At 35.3% G+C, this 19,980-nt stretch overlaps 1 protein-coding gene across 1 annotated transcript; it reads left to right on the top strand.

The window, feature by feature from the left end:
* The first annotated feature begins 3,470 nt into the window (after positions 1 to 3,470).
* Positions 3,471 to 19,390, top strand: zgc:92242 (uncharacterized protein LOC436899 homolog). Its single transcript, XM_052615457.1, has 6 exons — positions 3,471 to 3,637; positions 6,649 to 7,029; positions 12,431 to 12,578; positions 13,003 to 13,093; positions 13,895 to 14,168; positions 18,862 to 19,390. Exons 2-6 carry the CDS (start codon positions 6,849 to 6,851, stop codon positions 19,008 to 19,010), a joined length of 843 nt encoding a protein of 280 aa, XP_052471417.1. The 5' UTR covers positions 3,471 to 3,637; positions 6,649 to 6,848; the 3' UTR covers positions 19,011 to 19,390.
* Positions 19,391 to 19,980: the final 590 nt, after the last annotated feature.

Genomic DNA, 19,980 nt, shown 5'->3' with positions numbered 1-19,980 from the left:
TGACTGAAGAAGACCTGAGTACAGTGAATTACAGTCATCTAAACATGAGGTAATAAAAGCATGAATAACCTTCTCCAAATCTTGAACAGACAAAAACAATTTAAGTTTGGAGATGACCCGTAATTGATCAAAACTGTTCCTAATGACAGAATTAATTTGTTTGGACAAACAAGCGCCCATGTTTCTAACCTGTAAGGAAATGATTGCCCAGCTCCTTAATAATAAATGTAATTTATAAATAAAATTGCAGTACATTTTTTTTATAAATAAAAACACTGCAATTCAATGTTTTTTAATCTGCATCAGCATAAATAAGGCAGTATAACAAATACTCATGGTGTAAATATTTATATAAATAAAAAATATTTAATTGTTTTTAGAATTACAATAGCTACAGAGGATTATTTTCACAGCATACACATTTCGAGGAAAGACATACTTAATTGTAATGGAAAAAAATTTTTTTTGGGGGGGGGGATGTGACCTTGAAAGGTTTTGTGGGACTCTTTCTCTTACAGCAAAAAGTGCCTAAAGTGACACAACATTTAACATTTACACTACTGTGACTGCTGTAGGATCTCATAGGGTTTTACTGCAGTGTAAAAAAGCTTTTTCTGAGTTGTAAATAAAGATATTTGGAATATTTTGTACAGGAAAGTCAACGTGTTGCTAACACTTTCTGACTGAGAACTGTGAAAATCCTACACCAGTGTTCAGCCCAGTGTGGGTGAAGGAGCTTGATCAAAGATGTTGAGATCCCCTCAAGTCTTTTTTGAAGCTGATCACAAACAAAGTCCCAAACCCCTGGAACAGGAACTGACTCTATGGAAATCTGTCTGTGGGATTGTTTTGATGGTCACTGTGTGTCATATGCTGTGTGCGCTGTGTGTGTGTGTGAGTTTACATATACTGTATGAACCCTAACCTGCATTACACTCTATTGTTGTGTATGCGACTCACGTGGAGCGAACGGTACTGGCATGAACCCACGCGGACCATTTCAAAACGAGTGGCGAAAGTCACATGACCACAGTCCATGAGTCAGGGAAGAGTAAACAGGTCAGGATACTTAATCAAACACTTGCTGTTTTTCAGAAGGCACACACCCACATTTCATCATTGAAGTCATTTCAAAGGAAGTTCTTAGGGAAATCTATAAAGCATGCTTGTAAGGAAAACAAACATTGTGACATCATGTGAAAATGAATTGTGTTCTTCTTTTATTTATTTATTTATTTATTTATTTATTTTTTAACAAATAATTATCTATGTTAAAGACATAGTTCACCCAAAAATAAAATTATGTCATCATTTACTCACTTTTTTCAAAAGAAAATGTGAAATAAACAACACTTAACTGTCCCCATTGACTTCCAGTGTATGAACAAAAAACAATGAGACATTTCTCAAGAGATCTTTTGTGTTCCCCAGAAGGAAGACAGATATACCGGTTTGGAACAACATGGGGTGAGTAAATGATCATTTTCCTTTTTTGGATGAACTATCCCTTTACCAGATGCCTCCCTTCGTTGTGGGTGTGTAACATGTTTAAGTCATGACTGTGTTAAAAACAAAAGTCAGGTGATTATGGAAAAGGAGGAGACTGTTTACATAATAAATGCTGGGCCTTTTAAATTTAATCTGAGTCTTGTAGGAAAACAGGTTCATTTCCTTGTTTAATTAACCTTGACTTGCAAGGCTTGATGGGAAAATCACCTGTTACCACAGATTAAGCACCATTATTTTCTAGGCCTAAATTTATCCTGTACTAACTGGATAGCCTTTAATTCACATCTTTACACTTCAGTTCTGCCCAAAACACAGCTCAACCCCTGTGGCTTTCACAGATCTATTTAGTCCGAGCTCTATAGAGACGCTAGTCATTGGGTTTTGTGATGTGTGGAGTCCTTTATTGCATCTCTGTTGTCTTTGGCACATAAGACACCAGGATACATTTCAAACATATGCAAAAAACATTAAAATTGAAACATTGAAACATTTTTTTCTTAAAAAAAAAAAATGACCCTAAAATATCTAATATCTAATATATATAATAAAAAAATTCTAAAATATTTTAATTCCAACTTCCAAACTGTCCCAAAATCCCCAGAGGAAAGAAAAATAACAATGTGAATCATTTCTCCTAGACAGCAATAACACTGAATAGAGAGTGTAGTTAATCTTAAGTGTGTCTCCAGAGCTTCAGATAAGATCTCAACCATATCTCAGTCTGCACTGCTGATAAAAAAGTGAAGTGACGTGACATTCAGCCAAGTCTGGTGACCCATACTCAGAATTTGTGCACGACTTCCCCTGAGGGTTCAGTTCAACTATTGAAATGCGTCAAGGGGAAAAAGAAAATCTCTCACGTCATACCCTCAATTTTTACCTGAATGGGTTTGTGTGGTCAAAAAATAATAATTTTTGAGTCATAAATATTTAGACATTTTTATATTTGTCAATGAAGACAAATAAAATAAATGTGCCTATTCCTGAAAAGGACAAAATATTTTATGTGCTTGTCTGATTTTCTTGTAAATGTTAATAGTAACTTTATAAAAGTGATTCAGTGTTTTTTTTTTCTTAGTAAATAATGAATGGCAGTTATTTTCTTAAGAATTTCAGTGAAACTTTTAATGATACTTTGTCTCTTTAGTTAGATCACCTAGACATTTTTGTGTTTCGATGTCCCACAAAAACGGCATAATTACATTACTATACAATAAAAACATGTTCACCCTGAAAGATTATTCTAATATTTAATTTAATCTAATATTCTAATATCTAATATTTTTTTTGCATTAATTGCATTTAAATGAGTATTGTCACAAAAAGGTTTTATATGTTAAGATCAGATAACGCTTTATCAAACATTAAATAACAATAAATATTACTATTTAACAGCACTAATTGATTTTGGTTAATATTACAATGTATAAATTACTTTAAATTTAAAGTTAATTTATACAACTGTAAGTATTATAAATAAACAAGATTTAACGACGAACATCTGTATAAATAAACATTAAAGACTTTTTTTCATGGTTAGTTAATGCTACTTAATGCATTGGTTGAACTACACAGAAAAAATTATGTAGTCCTAGAAACAGTTTTCACTCAGAAGTTGCTTGTAGATTTTAACAAATAATTACAGATGAAATGACAAGTATTAAATGAAATGTGAAATTTTGAAGTAGAAAGACTGAAATAGTATTTTCTTGAAAACAAACTCAAATGATCTTTGTTTTATTTACAATTCTGAAAAATATTTTTTTTTACAGCGTAATGAGGGTATGTTGTTAATTAGTTACCATTTCCCATATGTCAACATCAGTCTAACCTGCTGATTTGGCAATTCAAATGTAGCTGTTTTTGTTCTACCAATGAATCTTATTGAAACTGACCGAGAGGGAGAGGGAGAGGGAGGAGACAAAGAAGAAGAGTTGAAGTGAGGAAGTCTGAGAGAAGGAGGGAGAGAGGGAGAGAGAGAGAGAGGGAGGGAGGAAGAATGCTATGATGTCACACCAGTAGTGCACTCAAATACAAAAGCAGCTGAGAGAAAGACACACATACACACACGCTGCCTGCTCCCTGTTTTACTAACACAACTCCACAGAACACTTCTCCAGCTCTGAATGTAAGTACTAGTTCACTTCTCTCTCTCTCAGCACACTTCATCAGCACTCAGCAGTCTCTTTGTCCTCATCTTTACAGCTTTTTCATTCTCTCTTTCTCTCGATCTCTCTCTTTCTCCCATGTGCTGAAGAACTGAGACTGTTTTGGTTAAAGTTAAAGTTACAGTTTGTCTAATGGCTGCTTTCTCTCCTGCTTTGTTTCTCATAGTTGCTCTTTTTCCAACTTTGAATCTTTTGTGCTGTGAGTCTTTGTGTAAATGGCTCAGTCTCTATTGTCCATTCCTAATGTACCAACATTTTTATTATTCACTGAGTGCATCATCACAGTTTTAACATGTTATTTCAGCTGCATTTGAACTAGTGATCAGGTTGTTAGTTTTGCTTTAGTAAACTCAGTAGGTGTGTGTGTGTGTGTGTTTTCATTACCACTCTAATTAAAAAGCACAGATGTTTATTAATTTACTGCTTCTTTGTTGGATTTGAATGGCTTTGTTAGTTGTTTGGTGAAGAAACATGTCTGACCTGATGCAAGATTGGTTTGGAATAGAGAGGCTCTTTGTTTGAGAAATGGTGTAGCATTAGGATTATTTTCTGGCAGAGAGAAATAAAGAAAACAAAAGGGAGAGTTAAGGACTGAAATGCTGTAGTAATCTGTGTTACAGCAACAGGGATGGAGCTACTGAATGAAAAAACTAAATAAAATGAATGAGGGAGAGAAATATAGATGCTCATTTAGCCAAAGTCAACAGAGAGAGGAAAATCACACAGAGCTCTGGAATAAAACAGACTGCTATTGTCAACTCAACTGAACAGCAGTCTAGATCAAACCATAAAACATCAAAACTTACAGCTGCTTAGAGAAACATTGGTCCCAACAGTCTCCTTTAAACCCCCACAGGAGAGAAAATCACAAAGAGAACCACTGTAATATAACAAATTCCTTCTTCTAGACATTAGTGAGATTAAGAAGAAAGTGTAATTGTCTCACTTTCTAATTGTATCTACTAATATATCTCATGTAAGCTTCAGATAAGATCTCAACAGTATCTCAAAATGTACTGCTGACATGAATCAGTGTTCAAAAGCCTCTCCATAGGGTTCAATTCAACTATTGAAATGTGTCATCGGGAAAAAAAGAGATCATTTTTCACATCATTAGCTCGATTTATACCTGAATGTGTTTTCAGCTCATTTATGATGTCACAAACAGGCTTTCTGTCACAGCACTCAATGACTACTTCTTGTCAATACCAAGAATGTTTTTGACTTTTTAAGATCAAATTAAGTTTATATATATATATATATATATATATATATATATATATATATATATATATATATATATATATATATATATATATATATATATATATACACACACACACACACACACACACACACACACAGGTACATCTCAAATTAGAATGTCGTGGCAAAGTTTTTTTTCAGTAATTCAGCTCAAATTGTGAAATTTGTGTTTTAAATAAATTCATTGCACACAGACTGAAGTAGTTTAAGTTTTTGGTTATTTTAATTGTGATGGTTTTGGCTCACATTTAACAAAAATCCACCAATTCACATCTCAACAAATAAGAATATGCTAATATGCTAATCAGCTAATCGACTCAAAACACCTGCAAAGGTTTCCTGAGCCCTCAAAATGGACTCTTGGTTTGGTTCACTACACAATCATGGGAAAGACTGATCTGACAGTTGTACACAAGACAATCATTGACACCCTTCACAAGGAGGGTAAGACACAAACATTCATTGCCAAAGAAGCTGCCTGTTCACAGAGTGCTGTATCCAAGCATGTTAACAGAAAGTTGAGTACAAGGAAAAAGCATGGAAGAAAAAGATGCACAACCAACCGAGAGACCCGCAGCCTTATGAGGATTGTCAAGAAAAATCAATTCAAGAATTTGAGTGAACTTCACAAGGAATGGACTGAGGCTGGGGTCAAGGCATCAAAAGCCAAAACACAGACTTATCAAGGAATTAGCTGAACCACAGACAACATCAGAGGCATCTTACCTGGGCTAAGGAGAAGAAGAACTGGACTGTTGCCCAGTGGTCCAAAGTCCTATTTTCAGATGAGAGCAAGTTTTGTATATCATTTGGAAACAAAGGTCCTAGAGTCTGGAGGAAGGGTGGAGAAGCTCATAGCCCAAGTTGCTTGAAGTCCAGTGTTAAGTTTCCACAGTCTGTGATGTTTTTTGATACAATGTCATCTGCTGGTGTTGGTCCATTGTGTTTTTTGAAAATCAAAGTCACTGGACCCGTTTACCTAGAAATTTTGGAGCAATACGTGCTTCCTTCTGCTCACCAGCTTTTTGAAGATGCTGATTTCATTTTCCAGCAGGATTTGGCACCTGCCCACACTGCCAAAAAAACCAAAAGTTGGTTAAATGACCATGGTATTGGTCACCATGATGTTTGTTAAATGTGAATCAAAATCATCACAATTAAAAGAACCAAAAACTTAAACTACTTCAGTCTGTGTGCATTGAATTTATTTACTACACAAGTTTCACAATTTGAGTTGAATTACTGAAATAAATTAACTTTTCCCACGACATTCTAATTTATTGAGATGCACCTGTGTGTGTGTGTGTGTGTGTGTGTGTGTGTGTGTGTGTGTGTGTGTGTGTGTGTATAACAATGGAACGCGGTCTACAGGACAAACCAAGTAATTCCATCATTTCAAGCATTTTATCTTGAATTATATATATATTTTTATTTTATTTTTTTACATACAAATATCAAAAATGTCTAAGAGCTTCACTGAACCTCCTAAGCTATGAAAAAGCAATTAAACTGCTCTCTGCTCTCTTAAGAAAGAGGAAATTGGAGTGGGAAGCTTAGCTGTTTTACAAATGAAATCAGGATTAATTACTACAGAGATATAAAGTAGTCGTCCATAAAGAGGTGCTGAACAAAAATGGCAACAGATGCTGTAATGGATCTTTCTTTCTTTTTTTTACCTCCTCCCATTTCTCTCTCTCTCTCTTAGGCTAGAATCACATGGCCAGAGCGTGGGACAGAAACAAACTCAAAAGCAGGATCTAAAATGCCAATCTTTGGAAGATAGAGGGAGCTTTTGTTTGAAAAAAAGGACGACAAGAATTCCAAAAAAGGAGCTGGACTCCTCAAAAGCATTTTTGTGTACCAGCACACTTATTCAAAAGCCTACAACATTCATACAGACACAACATGCTGCAGCAAATCCTCGCTGATATGTACATCGACCCTGATGTACTAGAGGCCTTAAATGAGGAACAGAAGAAGATACTGTTCTTCAAAATGAGAGAGGAACAAGTCAGGCGCTGGAAGGAGCAAGAAGAGAAGGAGGGCAAGGAAGGGATGAAAAAAGAAAAGCTCCGGCAAAAGAAAGGTATGAACTCACACCCTTTCTAAAAATACAGCCACGTCTATCATTCTGTAAGCATCAACAGGAGACAAAAACTATTTACAGAACAGTATAATGTTTTTGGGTGTCTCTGTTTTTCCACATTCTTGTGACATCTTAATTTAACCTCACAGACCCATTCGGTATAAAGTGAGCACAAGGTGACATTTTTTCACTTGGTTCTGATGACGTGTTTCAATAGTTGAATTGAACCCAACGGAAAGACTTTTGAATAGTGATTTAGAGAGCAGCGCAGTGAATATGGCTACATTCATACAGCAGTGCTGAATATACTTCAGTTCTGTTAAAAGAGAGAATTAACTTTTACTGAATCTATGTGCAGATCCTTTTACGCATTTCCAGCAAACTATATGAAAGCTGCTTCAAAATAAATTTTAACACGCCCTTACTGATGCAACAGGAAAACCAATGCCTGTGTGAAATGTACCAACGTCATTTCAAGGAGAGCACATATTTTAAAGGGCCAAAGGAAATGAAGTGACCTGAAAGAGAGAAAGAGTCACATAACAATATGACAGAGACATGCTACAGCATGCTACTGCTACTGCAAGGGTAAAACCAGAGCCAAATTACAATTATGCAACACTGACCTTGCACCACAGCACAATACTTTCATGCAAATCACCTTGCAGTAGATTACTGCTTATCTCCATAGCATCAACATTTGTAAGTAATTGTTTGGGATCTAACCCCTGTAATGCTGTAGGGGCCCAGCCACTGTAAATTCCTCTAAACATTTCAGAGCTTTCTAACACTAATGCCTGAGGATGTGCTATGCCAGAAATTTGGGCATGGAATGTTCTCAGGAAGCACAACACGCAAAAACAAAGCAATTATAAAAGACCCATTTTTGGATGCCCAAAAGAACCTTTCAGTGAACAGTCCTTGAAAGAGACATTTTCAAAAAACCCTTTTTGTTCCTTTTTGTTTTTTAAAAAAAAGATGAAATTTTGAAAACTTACTCCAAGATGTAGATGAGTTCATGACTTCATCGGAACAGAATTGAAGAAATGTAGCATTAAATCAAATGTTCACCAATGGATACTCTGCAGTGAATGGGTGCTGTCAGAATTTGAGTCCAAATAGTTGATAAAACATCACAATAATCCACAAGTAATCCTCATGACTCCAGCCAATCGATTACATCTTGTGAATGGAAAAGCTGCATGTTTGTAATCCATTCATCATTTTTAATTAGGTGCTTCTGGCTACAACAAGAGTCCTCTATCCATAATTCTCCAGTGAAAAAGTCTTCTTGTCTGATTCAGAATAATATGCACAGATCAGGCAGTGTTTACAATTGAAAACAGTCCAAAACGATTCTAAAAATAAATGTGGATTTTCACGTGAGAAGATGGACCGACCATTATTATGAATTATGGACTTTTTTTGGCCAGTAACAAGTGTTAAAAGTTAAAACGCCCTAATGATGGATTTATTCGTTTCTTACAAACACACAGCTTTTCACTTTGAAAGACTCTTATTCTGACTGAGCAAGTGATGTAATGCAAAATGTCTTCTAATCTGTTTCAATGAAGCAACAACTATACAACTTGGGTAGCCTAAGGGTGAATACCTTTTGGGAGATATATTCCTTTAAAAATGAAAGTTCTTTAGAGAATAGAGAAAAAAAGAAGCTAATAGTGTGGTTTTCAAATGACAGTATGAGGAAAAAACTGAGAACAAGAGCTTGTGTAACACGGAATAAATATGCTGTACATGGAATTTCGAAATATCAGATGCTCGTAAAATCTGCGACAGCTTGAACCGATGTTCTCTGGCTGGGAAAAAAAACATTCAATTCATGTTGATGACAATGGAATCCAGCTGAACAGGAAATGATGTTTAGAACAGCATTTGCTCAAGAATGTAAATAACAGGTGTCAAACTCAGTTCCTGGAGGAACACAGCCCTGCACAGTTTAGCTCCAACACACATAACATGTAGTTTTCAAATAAGCCTGAAGAACCTGTTTAGTTGGATCAGGTCTGTTTAATTAGAGTTGAATCTGAACTGAATATGACACCCCTGATGTAAATGTTCAATAGTGCTGGTATTCTCCCCCGGCTTCGGTTTCTTATCAAAAAAGCATAAAGTCACATGGGCTACATGTAGAAAGCTGCTGTGTCACAGTCAAGCAGTTGGACTCTTATTCATTTACTTTAGTTTAGTAAAATCTCTTTTGGTACTCTTTTGATTTTCTCTCTGTGGACACACAACTGACAGGGTTCACAGCTCATGTGAAACGCAGCTGTGTCTGTGTTTCTTTAAATCAGCACTTTGTGGCTGGTTTCAGCCGCCTCAGCTGATACTGTGCGTGTCAGCTCTGCATCAGGGGTAGTCGAGATAAATACTGATTAAATTTTTGTACACAAACAAACAAAACTATTGGCTACCACAGGAACTTTGTACTCGAGACTCTTTCACTGCCCACTGGAGAGAAAATGACCAATGAGATTTCTGTTATGTCAAATTGTTTCTCTTTCACAGCAATCAGATTAAATGGATAGCAAATGGAGACCAGGTGTGGTCAAACTAAACATAAGCCTGTGGAATTAATGCAGACACCTAATATGCGTCAATGAATATGAGCAACAGGATGTGATGTCACACTTACTGTCTTTGTAGCATGACCCATCCTTTTTTTTCGTGGACATTTATTTCCTCTAAAGGTGTGAATCATTTAGAAGCACACATTAGTCCAGCAAAGTGAGTTTTTGAGCTACACAACTAAGTTAAACACTTTACAATAAGGTTTATACTTAACAATATGTTCATTGTATAAATAGAAGTTGGTGTTTTTCTGCATATTATACATTGCATAAGTAATATATCTGCATTAATGATTCCTGATGCATTAACTAATGTGTGGGACATAACTGTCCTCTTTTTCTTTTTGAAGCATAACCCTAGTTTTTGATTAATAATAGATTATACATATTATATCAACATATAATCACTACTGAAAATTGTTAGCATTCAGCTCTTCTTGATCTTGTTTACATTCTTTAAAGTCAAAGATATCAGCATGAACTCAACCTTTTATCAAACTCCAAATAAGACCAAATAATCAAAACATCTTCATTGCTCTATACAAGTGCTTCCCAACCTTCAAGGACCTTAAGGCACCGTCCACAACAACAGTTAAAGACCTACAACCTTTCCAGCTGTTCACGATTCACTGGATAAATATTCAGCATTAGGATTTGAAAGAAATATTTTTCTCACAATATCTAGCTGATATACCTGAACTATTTTGTAGAGCTTGGCATACAGAAGGTGTTTATTCATGAAATGCATCAAAATTATCATGGAATTATTTCCAGATTTAGAAATCATACTTTTATAATTAGGCTTCCTTATATGCAGATTTTTTTTTAGTTCTTTGAGAGGAAGCTTTTAGAATAGTTTGCTGTGGGTCCCTGAGAACCGCTGACCTGTTCTTCTACTATATGCCAACAATAGTCTCATTTACGCTTTTTTTAAGGAGTTTGAATGGATAGTTCACCCAAAATTGTAAATTCTATATGCTCTAATCTCATGGTCCGGGTGTGGGGTCATAGTGCTTTAAGAAAATGTCCTCAAAAAACACATTCATCATCACGCAGTTACCTTTCAAAAACACACACAATGTCTTAAGCAGCATTTGTGGTTGAATGTGACCCAGGCAACAAGCAATATACAAACAAACAAACAAACAAACACACAGACACGCACACACACACACACAAATACACACACAAAGATCTAACCATTAGTGTGTCAAAACACCTTATAAAGATGTGTGTCAGTTTTATTATATAACTTTTGTAGTTTCAGCTATACACATACTGAACATTTCTGAGATTTCTAACAGAAACATCCTCTAAATTCATCCCTGCATGTAATTAAGCCTATCTGATCTGCTTCGCTCTTAGATGTGGTGTTGCTTCTGTCAGCCTGGAGAACCGGTTCTTTACGTAACCCTTTCTGCTGGAGCTGTGGGGTGTTAGGTTTTCTCTTACGTGCATGCAAAAAAAAAAAAAAAAAATGGAAAGGAAAGGAAAGGAAAAACAGATCGTGCCCTGCTTGAACGAACAGTTTCCTGCTGGGAAATTCTTGACATTTTTTTAATTCCCACTGTGATATGCATGCTATTACTATGTACTTTTAGATTATTTATGAGGTGAACTGAGTTTTAGATTATATGAGGTGAACTGTGGTCCCCTACGATCAGCACAAGGATCCTCTTTGTCACCTCTTATGTAAGAACCACAGAAGTTGATCACATTTAATTTCTTGCCTTCAAACATTTGGTGTAATCTGAGAAGTTTAAATCACACTGAAATAATGAGGAGGGTGACAGAGAAGGATTCACAGCCTTTGTGGGTCAGTGCAAGTGTCTGTAAGGTGATAATACAAGCCTGATGCACGCTGGTATTGACACCTACATACTGATAACATTAAAGAGTTAGTTTACCCAAAAATGAAAATTATACCTCCGTTCGTCTTCGGAACACAGATATTTTAGATTTAGTAAGAGAGCTTTCTGTCCCTCCATTGAAAATGTATGTACTGTCTTTTTGTTTATTTTTGTTATTTTTGGACCAAAATATATTTTTGATGCTTCAGCAAATTCTAACTGACCCTCTGATGTCACATGGGCTACTTTGAAGATGTTTTTATTACCTTTCTGGACATGGACAGTATACCGTACACACAGTTTCAATGGAGGGACTGAGAGCTCTCAGACTAAATCTAAAATATCTTAAACTGTGTTCAGAAGATGAACGGAGGTCTCAAAAGTTTGGAACGACATGAGAGTAAGTTATTAATGACATAATTTTCATTTTTGGGTGAACTAAACCTTTAACACACTTCTAAACCAGAGCAGGTGACCTACAGTATATGCAGGATCAATTTCAATCCATGTCACAGCGCCATCTGTCTTTGAAAATGATACACTACAGAGTGTAATATAAAAAAACAGGTCATGGTTTGGCTGGTTAACATCTCAAATAGGTCTCTAATGCCTAAAAAAAAAAAAAACATCCGTTAGTGTTACTAAATAACAAATATATTGCGACAGAATACAATTTTAAAGGGCATTCAGTGAAGAAATATGCTTTAAACAGGTCCATGCTAAACTGCCAACACTCAACCTTTTGAATCTAGTAAAGAAGATCTAAATAGCATGAAATTACAGCCTCTTAAACCTCACAAATACCCATTTTCTTTGTTCAAAATGCAAGCAAAAGGCCTAAACATGTGCTCTTGTCTCTGTCGTGCATCTTTGTCTTCGTAACTTAATTGTCTCTGTGTTGCTCATTTATTTATTGTTTCTCAGATATTGATTTTCTTGACATGTTTATTGTTTTGTCCCCAGGCCCTTGTAAAAGTGTGAGCTGGCTGCTCGGCAGTGATGGTGACGTGCATGTGTGTATCATCGGAGAATCGGACGAGCTCAAATCTCCAAAACTCATTCTGTCCGAGCCGAAAAACAAAACTGCGGCCAACCCCAATACTTTCAACAGGTACAACACCCTCAATAATAGGTAGAAATACACTATGGAAGGGATTATGGTTGACTGTACATTATGGACATTAAATATTGATTGAAATTTATTTTGATTGATTTGATTGATCAAAAGTGACACATTTACAGATTCCACTCACCACTATTCGAAGACTAATATGTATAATATTTACAATATGGTGAGCATCAACCCAAATCTATTGAATGGAATGCTCAGGAAATCTAGTTGCCTTTTAATGTTCATCGCACTAAAATATCTGACAGCTGAATACTAGCCAATATAGACTCAGAATCAAGTATCCCAGAGAATCATATAATAAACCACAATAACAGCAGGCAAAAATACACTGATACCACACCACAAACATTATAGCAATATATTCTCAAACCACAGAGTTAAATGTGCTTTTCTTTGTTCACAGAGCAAAAGCCGAACCTGTGAAGTGCAGCTACACCAAACCCAGCAGAGCACAACAAACCAGCACAGAGCCAGGGATCCAGCTACTGCTCAAGGTAATAAATAAATAATGGTTTGCTTCTGAAATTATGTTGTATTGGACAACACACTTCCAAAACTATCCTAACTATTTCATTGCACAAAAATGTTTTATAAACTTTACCATAAACTTCATAGGCCTAACATAATGTAAAATTATTACATTACATAATTTAGCAAGCACGTTTAACTAAAACAATGTACAATAGAGGAATACAAGTGATCCATTTTAAGGAGGCATAGGCTGAATAGTAAAACCACTGATCTGTCATAGATAATATAATATAGATCAGTGAGTAAACCATTAAAAAAAAAAAAAAAAATATTCATGTCTTTGACCTTTGGTAATTTTTATTTTTCAGGATGGCATTGTCACAATATCTCTCTGTGTCAGTATCATGACTCGCTTCTACATACTCTTTTTAAGAGCCTGTTTAAAGACGTTTTTATGAGAAGGAATAAGCTAATATCATTAGCTTAGTGTAAAAACAATAGATGTGTCATGAATGTGCATGTGAGAAAACGCACATGTATGTGTGTATGACTTTAATAATAAGAGCATCAATAATAATAAGACCATGGGTGTGTGTAGCTGGACAGGCTAGGCTCCCCTGAGCAGATGGTTTAGAGCCTGGGCAGAGAATTAAACGGTATCAGATGGCATCAGTGCGACATTGCCAGAGGGAATACACACACACTCAGACAAACACACTCACTTACTCACACAAACACACACTTCCATCTCTCTTTGTGTCTCTAAATTTGTCAACTCCGATTTTATAAGTGTTTACAAATGAGTTTCATTTAATCCGCCACAGAAACCGGAGGAGCTGAGTGATTCCACGACAGTCTCAGATGAGTCTAAGCAGGACAGCAGTTGTGATCAGTCAGCTGAGGACACCAGGGGCCAAACAGATGACTCAGACTCAGGCAGTGCGGAGGAGGACATGGGCCTTTACAAATCACATATGAGCAATGCAGAGACAACAGTAGCAGACAGACTCAGAGAGCTTCAACTGCACAGAGCGATGAAAGAGCATCTGTCAATCAACAACATGACACACCCACTGGACACACCCACACCAGACAAAGGTAAGAGCACAGAAGCAGAATCTGAATTAATCCCAGGTATTCTTTCAACAAAATACTACAAAAACACCTTAATAAAATATGATATTTTTACAGAACTAAAACATAAAATAAAATAATAACAAGATTATCAACATTTATCTTAACAATATATATATATATATATATATATATATATATACACAGAGAGAGAGAGAGAGAGAGAGAGAGAGTCATTTAGCAGTCACTTTTATCCAAAGCAACTTACAAATGAGGACAATGGAAGCAATTAAAACCAACAAGCTAGCAATGACATGCAAGTGCTATACCAAGTCTCAGTAAGATTAACACAGTACATGTAGCAAGTTTTTTATTATTAGTAGTATTATATAATAAATAAAAAGAAAACAGACAGAATATAAAAAGAGTAGAGCAAGCTAAAGAGGCCTTTTTTTCTTTTTTCATTTGTTAATTGTATACAGTAGTCAACATTTGGATCGAATAAGTTAATCAAAGATGTTCTGAGACAAGAACACATTTTGATTTTAAGTTTTAGGACAAATTTGATGAAAGGTTTTGATCCACTTCAAATTTTGAGCACTGTAATAAATAAAAATAAAACAAATAGATAGAATAAAAAGATTGGAAAAGCTAGTGTTTTCTTTTTTTAGCAGTTAGTAACTGAATAGAGTGCAGGTATAAAGGGGCAAGTTTTTTTTAAAGAATGGAATTAGAAAAAAGGAAATATATATATACGATTAAATGCATAAATATTATTGTTTAATATTTTATATTATATAGTTTAACAATATATTTATATTAGTAAATATATAAATATAATTCGAACAACTATTCTACATTTGTCCTGATGAGACAAATATCAATAATAATGATCTCAAATACATCTATAATCAATGACCTCAAATACATTTATTTTCAAAATGAAACAATTAATAAAATAAATAAATTACATATTTTTATTTTTATTTATAAAATAATAATGTGTTTGTGTAGTATTTTTATTAATATTTTTCAATATAATTGAAAAGTAACAGATAATTAATGATCCCATATACATTTAGTTTAAAATGGTTTATTAAAACCTTACATTTAGAAAAGGACATTCATGTTGTTGTCAATGTAAATGGACACCAAGCGCCATCTAGTGGACTTTTAGTGTCATTAGCACCGTCGACAGTAAGATCTGCGTGCGCCACCTACAGGACACACCATTCACAGCAACACTTTCCGTTGTTTACCAGCTTGATATTTCTAAAACATGGAACTATGCGATGGTCTTTGCTTACTAAAATGCTGCACTGTCTGCAAACCTAAACATCAAGTACCACCAAAACTCCTTTGGAAACAGAAAGCAAATACGAGGTCGCAGGATTCAAACATATTAATGACCGAAGCCTACCTTTAACTTACCTGAATCTCGGCTTGGTATGGCAGATGTTGGTCAGGTGTCGTGTTGTTTGTGCCGTCACCTCATAATATTGCACATACAAGTGTATTTGTTTGATGTTAAAGTGGATAAATGATGATTAGTGTGTGAGTCATTGTAGGTTTGTGTGTTTTTGTGACTCAATCTGTGCGTGCCGTGAACGCGAGCGCGCGCGCGCGCATCTGTGCTCTGGAGCGGGAATTTGCGCTGATCCCACGTTTCCATGGCGACAGCATAAACGCAGTCAGGGGTCACGGCTGCAGGGATCGACCAGAGGAGCATCAACAGGAACCGCGGCTCAACTCCCGAGAGAGAAACAGAGAGACACGTGACTAAACTAGAGCGCTCCCACTATAATCAACACAGCTGTCTAGTATCTAGATTTGTCACGTGGTCCTGCCTGCGTCACTGTCGTGACGTCATATAATTTTTCCTTTATTGTTAAAGCGATCTTAAGCAACAAAATAGTCCGAAATACATTTATTTAAAATGAGAGCAGGAGATTTATAGCAACAGAAACCGTTTACACTGAACGGTATTTACAACGACAAACAACTAGCAATTTTATTTTCAACATGCGAAAATTCAATGAATAGTTACCTGAAATTATAATTAGATAAATAAACATATAATAAATATATAATTAACATATATAAATGACATAAATATGTGTTTATTTAGTTGTAATTATGATATATAAATGTAAATTGGAATATAGATATAATTCTAAATTTATATATACAAAACTAATTATATAAATATAAATCATAAATACATATATGTATAGAAGTAAATCTGAATATATAGTTATAAGTCTGAATATATATAATAAAATAAGAAACAAAAACATTTATATATCAAGATTTGTATATAGACTAATAAGCTATATTCATATTTGATATAACATTTCTTTTTTTACATTTACATTTAGTTATTTAGCAGAGGCTTTTATTTTACTCTTTTATTAGTTTAGCCCTTTATAAAACTATATATGTATAAATTGTGTATTAAGCTTGTCAGTAAATTCTGGGATTTTGTATATATACAAACTTTTAACTTCCTGTTTCTTATTGGAATAGAGAATAATAATTGCTTAAACATGTATATTACATTATAAATTATATACATATTAACATTTATTTATATTACAGTTTATATTACATTTTGAAAAGACACATGACACACATGAGTGTCAGTGTCCCCAAAATGTCTAGGTGTGCATTGCATTGTCGGATACTGAATAGATTGTTTTTGAATTTCTTTAGATTATTTGGAAGAGTGTGTCATTGCTGATTACTTTGCCACTTTGCACATTGTCAGTCATTATTATGGGAAAGATCTTGTTTTGCCGCGCCGATGCTTGCAACTCAGATATAGAGATTGCGTCACGTGAATACAAGGGGGAAAAACTAGAGGACATAGTAAAGACCCCCACATCAGAATGGAAGAAAAAAAGTGATGGCAGAGAGTTGGTCTCACCGGAAAAGTGTGAAGGGGCGGAACTCCAGGCTTAGACCCCTCAGGGAGAGTCTAAAAATACAGTTCTCCACAGACTTTGAGTCCCCATCTCCACAGCATCTGTCTCTGAAGTCACCCACACTCCCCACATGCGTCCTCCCCATCTCGCCCCCCCTCCCCATTCCCCCTTTTACTTCATTCACCCCTTCACCTATTCCCTGGCCACCTGTCTCACCCCGTTTAACACATTCAAATTGAGTCATCACTCCCATAGCCTTTACCCTCTACCTCACCCTCGTGTTATTTGTACTCTCTTCGTCCTTTACTTTCTTCCTCTCACTTTTTTCTCTTCTGCCTGCTGTCGCTCTCCTTACTTCTCCCTCTTGTGACCTCTAGACCTGCTTTGAGTGGGTGGAAAGGAGGATCAAGAGAGAGAGAGAGAGAGAGAGAGAGAGAGAGAGAGAGACAGCTGTGGAATCATCCCTGGCGGGTTTGTGTCAGGGATCTAACAGCTTTTTAAAGTCAGCAGTGATTTACAGACAGTCAAAGTCTTGTAATCATTAATATATATATATATATATATATATATATTGCACGACAAAAATATTTTTTTGTAACGTAATCCATTACATTACACATTTTAGGTAATATAATCAGACTACTTTTAGATTACTTTTGACCTAGCTCATTTGTCACATTGATTTAAATAGGATTATCTTGTACCATGTTGATATAAAAATACAAAGAGAAAGAAAATATATTTCATTTTGTTGTCATCAAAAACATGAAGTGCATTAAACATGATATCATATAAGGTTTCCCAAACTATGGTTTGTGAAGGAACTCAAGGGGGATTGTGAGTTTAATGAAAAGCTAATAATTAGACCTAATTAAATCATAAAAATGTTAAATTAAAATAAATAATTTTAAAATCAATCAAAATAATAATTAGAAAAACTTACTGAGAAAATAAAAAACTTTGTTTACCTGCATGTCATGAGAAAATAACCAATTTCAGAGAACCAATTAACATGCAAATGTGATACTTAATTATTAAAATATTTGTTTTAAAATCTCAGGTGTACTTCAAGTAAATATATTGGATGAAAGAGGATCAGATGACAAACATTTTGTGAATTTTTGCATTTGTGTTTGAAAGACAAAAACCTTCCAAAGACAGAGTGAAAATGTAAAAAAAAAAAAATGTATTCATCAGTAGTTGATGAAACCTTAACCTTCTTAAACCTGAAATGATTTTTGTATATCCATTGGTCAAAAGCTGTAACCACGACTTATGACTGACCTCTGTGTGAATCTCCACAAAACTGGAACACTAATTAATGTATAAGCAGTAGGATTATTTTTCTAATAATTCAACAGCCCGTCGTCAATTATTCCTTACTTAAAACGCGATATTCGATGATAATTGTGTTTTCACTTGGATGTGTTAAAAGCAGATCACAAATTCCGAGTATGGGTCACCACACGTCACTTACTTCATATATACAATTAAAAATAATTCAATAATATAAACATAATATATGACCATATTCGGTTAGTATGATGCTATTTTATATCATTGTAATTCAAAATGTTAAAGCTTTTAGTTTATATACACATAAATCCACATACATTCAAAATTTTTTGAATAATGATTGTCTCTGAATAGCACATGCAAAGGCAGATGGTTTGGGGTTTTTCTGTTCAGTATCACAACTTGACTTGTCTAAATTGTAAACAAGCTTTTTGCTGTTGCTCTGTACACATAATATACTCTGTCTAATGATAGTCTTTGTTCTCTTTTTCTCTAAGGGGTGGTGAAAATTAAGGATAGCACTCTGACATACAGCGGCCGTGTGGCTCAGCTCAGGAAGAACTTCAACACCACTAATGCCCCACGTGTCAAACCACCAATCCCCAGCAAGCCCACACACCTACTGGCCTCCCCCTCTGTAAGATAAATACAACACTGCTACACACCTGAAAAATGTCCTTGTGTATCCAAAAATCTGCAAAATGAACTAAAAATACCAGAAAGACCAGCGTATACCTGAGCGTATGAGCAGATCCAGGTGTGGACGCAGCTGGAGACGGATGTTGATGGAAATCAAATGCTTCTTATAACCCAGCTCGAGCCATCACTCTTTAGCTTTCACACTGTTTACAGAGGAACATGGTCAATGTTGTTTATTTTTTTTATTTTTTTTAATATAAACTTTGTTTCCTTATGGGGAGAATGACCAAACTTACTGTGTAATGTTTGTATAAATAAAGTCTCATCTTTTTTGTCTGGTTGTAAATAATGGTGTCATATTAAATAAAACAACTAATTTTAACTGGTTTTTGAGAACTGAATGCTAATGATTCCAGTCCCTCCAATATGAGACAAATGGATGGATGGATAGATAGATCTTCAGAATGTATTTCCATATTATCGCCACATGTTTGGTAACTCAGTGGCATCTGGTTCATGATGGAGACAGTCAATCATTTCAGACTGTGTAACAACAGCTGGGATAGTTATCATCTGTGTGTCCGATTGGACGAGACAGACAGCAGTGCCGGGCCATCATGCTGACCCTCTTGTCTCAAATGAGCTCATGCAGCTGAGTTACTGACCTCTCCCTTATTTTCCTCCATTCTGCACTTCCTCTAAAGGAGTAGGGGTGGAAAAAGAGAGACATGGAAGTGTATGGAAATAGTGGGAGCACAGTGGAAAAGATCACTGAGCACAGAGGAAAAGATAGGAAAGAAGGACATAGGGAGATGGAAGGATAGTGGAGATGTATTGAAGAGAATGGGTTGCTAAATCTCATAAAATGTAGTTGGTTTTCAGCTGATTTTTCTTTAAGATGGTATTTAAGTAACACTACTGACGAAATCCTTCTTTTGGAGCTGTGGCCCCTGGTTTGCACATGTGCTTATATTTAA

This window comes from Carassius gibelio, chromosome A14, assembly GCF_023724105.1.
Source record: "Carassius gibelio isolate Cgi1373 ecotype wild population from Czech Republic chromosome A14, carGib1.2-hapl.c, whole genome shotgun sequence".
NCBI lineage: Eukaryota > Metazoa > Chordata > Actinopteri > Cypriniformes > Cyprinidae > Carassius > Carassius gibelio.
This window is presented reverse-complemented; position numbering and strand designations above follow the sequence as displayed.

What these genes read in the sequence shown, in the direction of transcription:
- zgc:92242 (XM_052615457.1), top strand. Translation starts at nt 6,849, where the DNA reads ATGCTGCAGCAAATCCTCGCTGATATGTACATCGACCCTGATGTACTA. An exon ending in AAAGCTCCGGCAAAAGAAAG is followed by an intron (nt 7,030 to 12,430) that starts GTATGAACTCAC and finishes TTTTGTCCCCAG; the next exon opens with GCCCTTGTAAAAGTGTGAGC. An exon ending in GGATCCAGCTACTGCTCAAG is followed by an intron (nt 13,094 to 13,894) that starts GTAATAAATAAA and finishes AATCCGCCACAG; the next exon opens with AAACCGGAGGAGCTGAGTGA.